This window comes from Eretmochelys imbricata, chromosome 2 (assembly GCF_965152235.1).
Source record: "Eretmochelys imbricata isolate rEreImb1 chromosome 2, rEreImb1.hap1, whole genome shotgun sequence".
In the NCBI taxonomy this organism is placed as follows: domain Eukaryota; kingdom Metazoa; phylum Chordata; order Testudines; family Cheloniidae; genus Eretmochelys; species Eretmochelys imbricata.
Genome location: NC_135573.1, coordinates 249,443,205 through 249,456,162, shown reverse-complemented (window position 1 = coordinate 249,456,162; position 12,958 = coordinate 249,443,205). Strand labels below are relative to the sequence as shown.

The 12,958-nt window shown below is 35.0% G+C and overlaps 1 protein-coding gene across 1 annotated transcript in view; it reads right to left on the bottom strand.

Moving 5' to 3' along the window:
• Positions 1-12,958, bottom strand: part of PTPRN2 (protein tyrosine phosphatase receptor type N2) — a 1,032,194-nt gene that overhangs the window by 21,692 nt on the left and 997,544 nt on the right. Inside the window, exons 18-21 of the mRNA XM_077809485.1 lie at positions 10,778-10,897; positions 9,392-9,558; positions 3,275-3,328; positions 987-1,051 (exon numbers count right to left, since the gene is read on the bottom strand). Of these exons, the coding sequence (XP_077665611.1) occupies positions 987-1,051; positions 3,275-3,328; positions 9,392-9,558; positions 10,778-10,897 (406 nt within the window). The remainder of the gene's footprint in view (positions 1-986; positions 1,052-3,274; positions 3,329-9,391; positions 9,559-10,777; positions 10,898-12,958) is intronic.

The window sequence follows — 12,958 nt, the reverse complement described above, 5'->3', positions numbered from 1 at the left end:
GCTGTACAAACACAAAGGAAGACATATTCCCTACCCCTAAAAACCTTACACTGTAAGACTATAAAACAGACAGACAGAAATGAAGTGGAAGTAAAGTGTTGATTGACCAAGTCCTTATAAAATAGGGTAGGGCTTTAAAACTGTGCAGCATTGGCTTGTCTCTGCTCCCACTGAGGTAAATGGCTTATGCTGAGCACTTTTGAAACTCCCAACTATTACACTTTTAACACATTGGGTTATTTACTTTATTTTATTGTCTATTTATCAGACAGTGACTATCTCCATGTACCCCAGCATTTCCCATAATCAAATAAGTTATTGGGGGAATAAAAAGAAAGTACTTCATCCTTCCTGAGGGGAATCCACAGACTTTTTTTTTAAATATATAACAATGTTGATTACTTATGATTTTCAGCTGTGCAGCTAAAACCCTTTATAGAAAGGTGCATTTCACAGATGGGCAAAATGGCAGCACAGGGAAGTTAAGTGACCTGTCCAAGGTCTGGCAAACAGACAATGGCAGAGCCGAGAACAGAATGCCGGTCAGCCAACTCCCGTTCCATTCCATTGCCACATCAACTGAAATACCGTCTCAAAATTGTGTTTAAACTACTGCTGCATAGGTGAGACGTGCCTGTACAACCCACTGAAAGGAATCAATTTACTGATTAGACAACACTAAATATTTATCATATAGTTCAAAGCTTTTTTTTTTTGTAGCTGTAATACATATTTAAAATAATAAAATTAAAGCTACAAATCCTGCCTCTTCCAACAGCATACATGTCTAGGCTCCATTCATGACCAGCTTTTTTTTTTTTTTTAAATCACTACAAGCACTGAAAATAAACTTAAGATCATTCAGTAAAGGGTACAATTTGCCTCTAATTTATTCTTGGGCCTTCTGTGAATATTTCTCTGTGTGTTACTATGGTAACCACCACATCTTTCAGCACTGAGAAAGCCACAAGCTTTTTGATTCTCACCTTTGGCCATTTTATTGAGAACCATGTCAATTAGAATGTAGGTTCCACTTCTTCCTGCACCATCACTGCCAACAGAAAGGGAGAAAGAAAAAACCATCAATGAACATCTAGACTCGAGAAAGAGAAAGGTAGCTATCATTATTTTTATACTGTGTCATACAAGGGGAAGAGAGGATAAATGGGGAGGGAAACAAGAGTAAGAGGAGAGGGAGAGAAAGCTTGCAATGGCTTTAATTAACACAAGCTGTTCATGTAGCATTAACTATTGTTCTACATGGATAGCAGGATTTTGTTTTATAGAGCAAAAGATGTGTTTATTTAAAAAAATAATTAAGCAACAGTGAAAGGGTCAGTAATCCTAGAACAGGCAGCCATTTCTATGCACAAAGTGTTCACATAACAAGCGTATGGAATCTTGTATCCAAGATCAAGAATCATACAACAGGACAGTCACATGAGAGCTGGGGAAGAGAACAGCATCAACAATCCTACAGAAATGACTGCTAACTCTATTTGTACTTGAGCAGCTAGGTTAGTTTGCATATGGACAGAGTGGTGCATTTCCCTTTCAGTTACTTTCCACTCTCCTTGACTCTGATCCAAGAACTTAGAATATTTTATTACTTAAGGATCAAATTCTTTCTTCACCAAGAAATAGGATACTAGACATTTGGACTTGAAAAATATCTCTCTATTGATTTCTTCTCTCACCCACCTTGTTTAATTCTGCCTCAGTTGCAATAAGTGGGGAGAATATTATCATGTGATTTCTAAAAAATATCTTTAACCTTAGGATATTTCCAATCCTCCCTTGGAGATGCCTGATCAAGCCTTGTGAGGAAGCAAAGCTCCCTAATCTGAATGCAGCTTGTGTTCCTGTCAGGGAGCAGCTTGTAATTGGCAGCGTGATGTTCTTTTATGGTTGCTCCTAGCAAACATAATTAAGACTTTAAGTAATAGACTTTTTTCACTTCCCGCCCCAATATTTCTAAAAATGGGCATATGTGACCAATTGATTAGTCATTTTTTTATCAACTAAGTTATTTCTAGTGATAGGTCACTTTGTCTACAGTATTACTAAGGAGGAAAAATGCAACACTGTAATGCACTTATAAGTTCCATTTACACATAGGCTATGAAACTACATCTTTGATAAGCCTCCACTGATGGGACAAGTTTGATCTGTATCATTTACTAGAACAATTTTTGCAGAGAGGCGGCCAGTGCTACTAAGCTCTCTCTCTCTCTTTACCGCATGCCCGATTCCCGACTGTGAAGGAAACAAAGAAACAGAGTCTTATTAATTCATCCAAATAGTGAGTGACAATGTAGTGGCCAGACCTAATAAAACATGAACTGCTAGGCTGAATGTTAGAGACATTTTCATCGATTAGATTCACAGAAGGCCGGCAAAAAATTTAAAGGACAGATCTTTCTACATTATATTCCTTCCTTCTTGGACCTCCTTAGTGAGACACAAGCTCCGCTCCATACTGTGCACCACACAATGTGTTATATGATCCTGTCCCTCCATAATGATCTCAGCAGGCTTGTGACACATGCAAAATATGCTGCCCTTCTCCCCCACTAACATGGAGGAGCACATAGTAAGCTATGTGGTGTTTCCTTCCAATGTTATGATCTTTCCCCTGATCTTCCTGTCCACAAAAGAAAGGAAGTGGCTAAAGAATGAGAGCATGGCATTCACTATATAACATTGTCCCTACAGCTACAAAACCTAATATTTACATTATTACTTTAAGTTTTGTAGTGAGCCTTCAAACTGCTCTCATTTACATTCACCATACTGGCAGGCCTAAAGGGAATTTATGTTTAGAAGGTTTAAGCTTACTGCCCAACCAGCGGGCAGTTTTCCCCATCCCATTTCCTCTCATCAGTATTATTAAAAAAACAAAAATAAAAACATTTATCTAAATATTAACAATGCAGAACACAGTCTAAATTGGGAATACACGGCATTGCAATAACTTTGAAGCATATTTCTGAAATCAAAAAGCTGTAAATGAGACTTTTAAATACAGAAATCAGATGTAACTTGTGAATTAACATCTAAGATCATATTAAAGGGCAGACTTACTATGAAATAAGACCATCAGCTTTACTAGCATAAGAACTAAACTAAATAAATATTTTGACTTGGTACATGATGTATCATTTTATTTGTGTAGTGATATATCTAAACCTTTAATGTGTCCATTTGGTTTTATTTATGTTAATTTCTTACAGCACAAAAACTTCTCTAAAGCTATTTTAATAATTGTACTTGCCTGCAGTGAACAATTACTGGACAAGAACGACCCCTGTAGCACTTGTTTACTTTTCTGCAATAAAACAGACAAAAATTAATAAATATATTATGTACAATTTCCTAAGCCAACTGTCAAAAGCATAAGTGGTAAGAAAAAGCAAATATTCATCTCTGTAAGAAATATGCAGCTTGATTAGCTCATGTTATAACAAATAACTAAGTTATATACATAGTTTTGCTTCAAGTTTGTTTCTATTTTCCTGTTACAACAAATACATTTAAATTCCAAACATTGTTTCATGATACTCATATTCGCTGGTTAGCCAACAAATAAAGACACTCTCTTCCCATACTCTTTGCAGGTTAGGCAGAATCTCAGGTTGTGTATCATAAGATGTTTTGATTTTCAAAATGAACCTTGAGTTCATGAACTTTCTCACAGAAATTTTTAAATGCATTGTGTGAAGCCAAAATTGAAAGCAGGTATTACAGTCAGAATAATGTGGTCTTGTACAAAAAAGAGATTATCTTCAAAAAAGCAAAGAGTAACTACTCTGAAGAACTTCTTTCAGACATCTAATTATTTATGGCAGGGATGACTAAAATACCAGGGAGCTATGTGGCTATGGTCCCAATAGAAGAGTTTTACACACATAACATTTATAAGTAGTTTTATTGTCTAGATTTCTGGCTAACCAGTCTGAAATATTTGAAAAATATAGCTGAAGCCCCAAAAAGGACTACTAAACTGATATGCTGTTGTATTAATGTATTTGGACTAATACCTATTCTCATATCAATGAAGAAATATAAAAATGTTGAAGCAAACCAAGATACTCAGTATGGGATTTTGAATACTTGACACTAAAGAACTAAAATCTATTTAAGTAGGTTTTTTTAAAAAAAAAAAACAAAAACGGGTTACTGCTCTAGATATATATTTTACATGTGAAACACATTACTCATCTAAAAATGTAAAGTGTCTATGCATACATTAAAAATGCAAACAGAACAAAGGATAAAATGGGAAAGCACTCTTTCTAAGAAATCAGAACCCTTCCCTCTCTCTCCTTGATTAGACTTTTGATCTTACTATAAGATCTGCTATAAAACTATTTTATAAGACCGCTTCCAAAGGAGGTCTAGATGCACCAAGGTGATAACTGTTAACAGTAAGTATTTAACAGAATCTTAATTGCTAAGAAATTGCTGGTGACTATGAGTGTTAGAAATTTTAAAGCATCACTAATCACTTGAATCATTTAGTTTTTGGCTGTTCATCTATATTCTGTAACAATTGTGCTGGGTAAACTTTCATATATCTTTAAAAATGGCTTACAGCATAGCCTACAGATACTTGAGGATCTATGTTTGAAAGGCAGTCTTTCAGATGCCCACAACTTGACCCAAACAGGCTACCACAGTTACAACAATGTTCCAAATAACCCTGTTTTCACAACTGGCCTTTTGTCATATAAGAGTCTAACCAGATACCATACTTAGTAATAATGATACTTCATTCTTGTAACACAAATAACACTTGCGACAGCACTCTGAAGATATAAACATTAACAAATGAATCTTCACAAAACACGTGTGTGGTTGATAAATATGATTAATCCCCATTTTAGAGATGTGGAAACTGAGGCAGAGAGGTGAACTATATACTCAGGGCTTCAGAGCAAATAATTAGTAGAGCTGGGACTAGAATTCAGGATTTCTCCATTCCCAGTCTTGGGCTTATTTTTGTAAACCACACAGCCTCTCACATCTCAACATAGGGGTTTTATCCATATTCTTCCTATAAAAAGAGTTAATAAGTACATGAGTTCTGATAATGTGCTAGAATAAGTCACATTCTCTGAAATACGTGTAAAACCACTAAAGAGAACCTGACAGTGGAAATTAAGTATGCTCTCTATCTACTTTCACTAAGGTATTTTTACAGGTACAGACAACAAGCTAATTTATTACCATGCAAAACCTGAATAACCACTACTCCCAAGTTTTAAAAGATTTTTAAGTGAAGAGTTAGATTTTTCTGTAAAGATACATCTTTTAATTATTTCTCAATCACTTATACAGGAGCCTTACAACCAACAGAGAAATTTCATATTTGGGAAGCAACTCCATGAACACAAAATTAAACTGGATATTTAATTATTTCTGTGTTACAGGGTAAATGAGATTTCAAACATCTATAAAGTAACTCAATACAATCATATGCCCAATCTGCAGCTGGTCGCTCTCTACCCTCCTCCACACCTACACCCACCTTGACAGAGTAACTTTCTCCATTTAAAGCTAACAAGTAGACAGCTGTGTTTGCGATTTCTTTTGCACTTGTGTGGTTCCTTTCTTTATTGCATAGAAACTTTACCAGGATATTAAGCATTGTTGTAATTAATTACAGAGGAAAGTATACTCTCAACAAAAAATTGAGATTTTTGTAACCTATTTGTAAATCAAACAGACAGAGACATATATGTTGGGAAAAATACACCTTATGTTTATCATTTTTATTGATAAAGTTTCAAACATTTTTATCATCACACATTTCAGAAAACACATGAAAACAAAGGGGTTCAGTCCAGCTGATTTCTAGCTTAGTTTTATGAAAATATTTAAGAAATGCACCAGTATCCCATTTCTAAGCAGAGTGAGTCAAAAATTCATCAGTAAGCAAAGATCTTGAATGCTACAGAAAATATATATATATATATATATATATAAAATATACAGGAAGAATTAACTTAGAAAAGAATGATTAGTAATACAAACCAACCCTTGGCTCATTGAGTGAAAAAGAAATCATCATGCAAACCATCAGCAAGCAAAGGTCAGAGGTCGTTAGAGGCTCAGAAAAGGGGTTTCCCACATTGTCCCTGCTGCAGAGTCACAGTTTCCAATGATCACTTTTGTGACTATGCAACTGGGCTCATATTACTAGCTGCAACATCACAAAAATGACACTGGCAACCGCTAATTAGCTGGCAAAATAAGAATTTGTCCATTTTTAAAGTGAGCAGTGTTAGTAAATGCCATTGCACACAGCAAGAAGTGATAGCATAATATATATATTTTAAGCAAAGCCCTCACATGTGATGCTAATTATCTTTTAGCGTAGCAGTCTCTCTTTAAAGTGTAAATGTGCTCCCTCTGGGCTCAAGAAATATTTAATTACACATATCAGTGCATGACTAACAAGCTAGTCCAGAGTTATAATGATTGGTCTATTCTTCAGAATGAAATTAGGACTCCAGAAGCATTAAAACTGACCAATGGTTTCTGTCTCAGCCTCACCTTTTAAGCACTGCATTTTGTAAGGACTTCTTAATATATAAAATAATCTTGTTTCAGCAATTTATACCTAAAAGAACTATATTAAAATACGATAGCTTTTTCCTCTAGGTTTGATTCATCTGCTAAATGCAACATCATCTAAAACACTGTCTGATACACAATAGGAAGAGAAATGTAAGCTTTCAGTTTCCAAAGAGACTTACAAATTTACTTCAATAATAGTTATAGAATCCATATTTCCATAGACTCTGGGCAAGGTAATTTTGGGAATCCAATTTTTCTTGGTGATGAATTATAAAAATAGAGGGTTGGTTATGTATATGCTGAAATTCATATATGTATGTGAATATATAAATATACACACATATCCATATATATATATACACAAACACATTCAATGCACATAAAAACATGGATATTAAAGGGATGAGAGTAGCACTTGCTAGCACCACTTTAAATAAGGGGATGTCGATATTCTGTCAGACACCCATTCTGAGGGCTTTATAACTCAGTTGTGATCATTCACCACAGGTGAAACTTTAAAATAGCAGTTTTTGAGTGTAAAGCATTTATTCTAAAAACCAATTCTAAAATAAATTATCTCAGCAATAGTGCATTACGTTTATCATTAAAAAAAACAACGTAAGATGGCCAAGAAACTGAGAGAGTCATAAAAAGCAACTATTGTGCATGCAAAGATTACTTTTCAGAGAAATTTTACTATGCATTCAGTATTATGGATCTATAATACAAAGTCTACACTCAAGGAATGGTTATGGTAGGCTGTGAATACATATTAAATGAACACTGAAAACTCAGTTAAATCTTAACAGGTTCATTCTGACATCTACCTCAAGTCGGAAGCATGCCAAATGAACTACCTTCCTCTTCCAGTTTTAATTTCTTTTCTTTTAAAATACAGTGGGACTCTTTCATAATGTTGTTTTTCATTTCCCACACAACTTCATTAGAAGACTGCACACTTTTTGAGATAGGGATCATGTCTCACTATAGGCCTGATCCTGCAGTGAACTGAGTGACTTCTATCCCTGCTGAAGTAAATGAGAAATGAAGTTGCTCAGCACATTGGACAACCTAGCCATATGGATCCATGAATGTTTTCACAGCAATCAGTAGCAAACTTTCCACTGACTGCAAAGGGGAAGAAACAGGCCCTGTGTATGAACAGTGCTGTGGACTTTTACACCATGACATAATTGATTTTATTATATCGTTTATTAAAGTGGAAATTCAGAATTGCAGTTTGCATATTGCAAAGCATGGAACCAATTCAGGACTTTCACTACAGGATAGTTCACTATAGGCACTATTCTATATCACAGTTCCATTAAAAAGAAGGAAATCAAGCTATAAAAACCACATTACAGTAATATTAAGAGTTTGGACTAGAAGCCAGAGCAAAATCCTTGGAAAATTCAATTACAGCTCCAACTCCATTCTTATGCTAGTGCTCCCTGTTATTCCCTCCTCCTATAGTTTTGCATGAAGACACTGTAGCATATATACAGCATTACCCTGCCAAAATGCACATTGATTTTAGCAGGAGCTGTATCTGAGTATCAGACCCACGATACATAAGGTAACCCACTGTATATAACGTATAGGAGCAGAGTGATGGCTCAAGGATGGAGTTTTGTCCTTAATTCCAAGGGTAACATTTTGCCAGCAGACAATTATGCAAACTTCCAGCAACCTCAGTTGGATTTAGGGCCAGTTTCTTCCCTCGGATGCACATGCATAGCTTCCACTGGCTTCATTTATTGGAGGTCAGAAATTGGCCTTAAAATTCCTTGCTTTTGAGCATTTAATTGAGACCTTTAAATTACCTTAGCAGTCTGTAGATTAATATTACAGTAAACAGAAAACTACACCCTAATATTTGGCAACTTGCAGGATTTTGAACTGATTGCTCAAACTTTTCAAACACTCTTTTCATTGGCCACAAATTTATCACTGTGGAGTATCTAGTACAAATTAACATCTACACTGGACACATTAAGCATGGTTTTTAAGCAGAATGAGATTATTTCACTCCAATCTTTGTCATTCCTGGCTTTAATTTTGAAATTTAGATTAACAGTAAATATTCAAAGAATCCACTACTTAATTAGAAAGATGAAAAAGTTTAAAATTTTGTCTTTGTATATTAGTATGACACCTGTATTTTAAGGCAATATCAACTTCCTTTAAAATTCATGAGAGATCATACTTTGTCAGAATTTGCCTCTCCCTCTCCAGACTTCTACCCTCTTTCAAGCAACTAAACTCTAAGGGCCTGACCCCATGGTCCTTAAAGGTATGCAACTCCCACTGGCTTGTCTTCACTGCTCTATAACTCAATGGTAGTTTAGCATGTACACACTGCACAGTGATTTATTTGTGAGATCCCTGCAGTGAGGATCAGAGGGTAGCCACACAAAAGGTCTTGAAGATGTAAACCCAGGTAAATAGTTGTGAAACAGAGAAATGCAAAGCCACAGGAAAAATATATAGAGGAAACAAATGCGTTCATTCCCTGGATAAGTGAGTGAGTCTTCAGAGCCAGGGAACAGTTAGTTTGTGGGAGAATATGGAAAATTACCTCAGCCTCCCTCTCCCTCGTTACCAAAAAACCACTGTTTATGCATACATATTGCAGAATGGGAGCCTATATTTGTATATAAACATATTGGTCTGACTTCACAAACTTGGTATAGAGTTATTAATTGAGGGACCTCTCTCCAGTACAGATATAGAGGATAACAGAAAGTGTTTCCTATACAAATAGTTCCCCAAATTTGTATTAAATAGACTGTTATGCTTTGTGTTGTACCTGCGAAAATCCAGAAGTGACCTTGTGGAAGCAGGAACTTTCTGATCATGCCAGCTAAGAAAATGGAATTGTGTCACGGTTCGGGTCTCATTGGTCTGTAGGTTTTTCAAGTAGAAGCTCCTCACTAGGAAATCCTCACACCAGATGTGCTCAGAAACCAGATTTACCTACATTATGTAGAAAGGAAAAAAACAGCAATCAAGAATTCAAGTTGAAAGTTGGTCTTTCAAAGAACATGGAATCCTTCTGAACAACAAGAACAAGCATAAGACTTATTTATTAACTGGCAACACCATGGAAATAGTTTGTTACTAGTAGCTATTGTAGCTGTTCTTGCGAGAGGGTTAGGGAGTAATGTTTCATTAAATTATGCTTAACATTTCTAGATAGTTTTCTTACAAGTCAAAAAATCTCCAAGTTGAGATTTTAGACTGTTTACGATGGGCCATATATATGGTAAAGACGCTGCTTGATAATATGCCTTAGATCTACCCTTTCATTCTTCACTTGGAGACACCCACAATGATTGCCTTCCAGAAAATTGTCCAGGATGATTTGAGTAGTTTTCTTAAAAAAATAAATAAATGAGTCTCTCTCACTTGAGAACTTTCTGCCAATTTATTCTGTTCTGCAGAAGCCTATACATAATATGAAGAGCGGGATCATTTTTACAAATGATAATATTTTAGAAAAAAAAATGCATAACTGGAGTTCAACTAACTATTATTCCTCAGAATCATTTATCACTTATTCTTCACACTGTGCCCATTATAGTATTATTGTCTTCATTCACTAAACCAGAAGACCAGGGAAAATAATGGACACCCAAAAGTCATTGTACATAGCAACAATGTGATATGATTGATATACTGAGACAGATATATCAAACAGAAAGAATGTAATTTTTTTTCCACATAACTGAGGCTGAAGCTAAAAAGTAAATAGCTTTAATCACAGAAGAATGTATATGTATATAATTACACACACACACAGGCTCTCTCTATAAACCCATATATAGCTCTCCTAAGGCACAATTCGTTATTTATAAACATACTATTTTCCTTAAAAATATAAATATTCAGTTATTACATACTTTCATACATTAATCACAAATCAATGAGTGGGAGATTCTCTATCCTTTATCTTACCAATATATTTGACCCATCGTTTACTAGATTTTCTTCTATGTAAAACTACATTGTTATCAAGATATGCATAGTTTTTTCTGTGAACATAAAACAACTCATAAGTACCACTACACTAGCATAATATGGGAAACCTCAAGTCAATTTACAGGTCAGATCTGATTAAACAATATTTTGCTCTGTATGAAATCAGTCCACACACTTACTGTCAAGTTTACAACCAGATATTTTGTTTAAGTACCTCATAGATGTGGTAGAGGTTTGACCCTTCATCTGGCCAATAGTGGTAGCACTGCTTGACTCCATTTTCAGTAAGGGGTGTCAGCATGACAATAACCACACAGCCGTTCTCCCAGACCATCTGCAGACAAAGACAGACACCGTGGCCACACTGTGACTGCCTAATTATTGCGTGACATGTATAATTACTGCACTCAGACACACAATCAAAATTTATTCCATTCACAGGAAAATTTATTTCATTTTCATGAGAGACTTTTACTCTGCAGCTGCTTTCAAATCCCTGAATAAACTGGCACCATATTTTGCATGCTTCCCTGAAATATTAAAGAATTTCCAATGAATTCAATCCATGCCCTTAAAAAAACAAAAAACAAACAAACAAACAAACAAAAAAAGAAAACCCCACAAAGCTTCCCATCCCTAGGACTGTTTTCAGCTGTTTTTCTTTCACACTTTCAGATCCATAAAGGAAATGCTTAAAAAAACCACAACTGTTTAGTGTCTGATGTTTTATACTAAAACAGCATGGACACATGTAATTAACAATATACTGACTTGCTAAAGTAACGCAAACTGAAGTCTGTTTGTATGCTCAGATTTGTTTCTTTTTGCTGTTTGTTATGCACAAAAAGCTGCTGAACAAGTACCTTAATGAAGTAGTCATAAAAGTTGCATCCAACAAAGCTTAGGGGCAACAAAAAACTCTCCTTGAGAACTATTGAGGTGGATAAATGTTCCTTTCACAAACATTGTGTTAAAATATATTTACTGACATGTACATTTTTAATTTAAATTTTATGTAGGATATAAAATGAAACAGTGCAACCCACCCTCCAGGCTATCCACTCCCCAAACAAGACAGCAGGAGCACAAGAGAACAACGAACCAGCTAACAGCATGACTGTTTAATAATTTAAAATAGCCACAGAGTGGAAAATAGGAATCCAAGGCTCTTCAACTAAAGGGTTTGTGGATGTTTTCACACAAACAAGAAAACAAGCAAAGATCGTCTGGCATATCTGCGTTCCAAACACAGCTCATGAGTGAACAAAAACACTGCTATGAATTAATACTGAGCAGCATAATCATGAAAAACCATTATTATTATGGTGTACATTGATGTTATATTTGCATACAACTTTCATTGTCTTTTTATTAGCATATTAAATTACTGAGTGAAAAGAAAACTGCTCTTTTTGTGAAGGGTTAAGTTTATTTCACAGAAATATTCATAAGCAACTGTATTGAGATGTAAATTTTGTAAATACAAAGGGCCTTTATCTAAACTGCACAAAAATGATACATTTAATTAAATTTTTTTAAATGCATATTATACAGTCAAATAAAAAGGTTTTCCATTTAATAGTATTAAGTCTCCTCTTTTAAATCTATCTTGCATATGTACACAAATATTTTCCTTTAACATAAATTTGTTTCCTTATACAGTACAATAGTTAACATCCGTAAAGCATCTTTTTATACCAAAACTTAGTGAAATATATTTTGGGTTTCTAAAGTTTGGGGCTTTTTTTGTGATTTTGGGAGGCGGGGCTCAGAGAGGCAAATTATGACTAATTTTTTCTTGGAGTAAATACATTTATCCCTTTTCCCCAACCCCCCCCCCCACCCACCAAAAAGAAAAGAGACTGGTCTTCTCTGAATGAACCAAGGTTCCTAACAAGATCTTTAGAATCCACCAGCCCCTTCTGCCACCAATTCTCAACATTTCAAAAATGGTAAACTTGGGTTACATTGGCATAGAATTTATTAAAATTATTCTTTTTCTTTGGTGGATTTTTATTGGTTTTATCCTATAACTGGACACCTTAGGTAAATTAGGGAAGATAATGCCATTTTCACCCAGGCCCACACATCTTCAGACTTCTTTAGTTTGAAATCAGACTAAGATAAGAATTCTTACTTTAAAGGTATACAGACTTTAAAACTATCCTCACTAAATCAGTACTTTCATCACATCACAATTTAATGTGCCTTTAGAAGGTATAGAAGCTCATTGAAGCCATTACGAAAATGAGGAGAAACACAGTTTTTATGAGTGTAATAAAAATACAATGATCTAGACCATAAACTAATCATCTAGCACTCTGCTTGTGCCACCCAAGTGTAACATTATAGAAGCCCACTCATTTATAGAGGAATCCTTACAGTTTGGCTACAC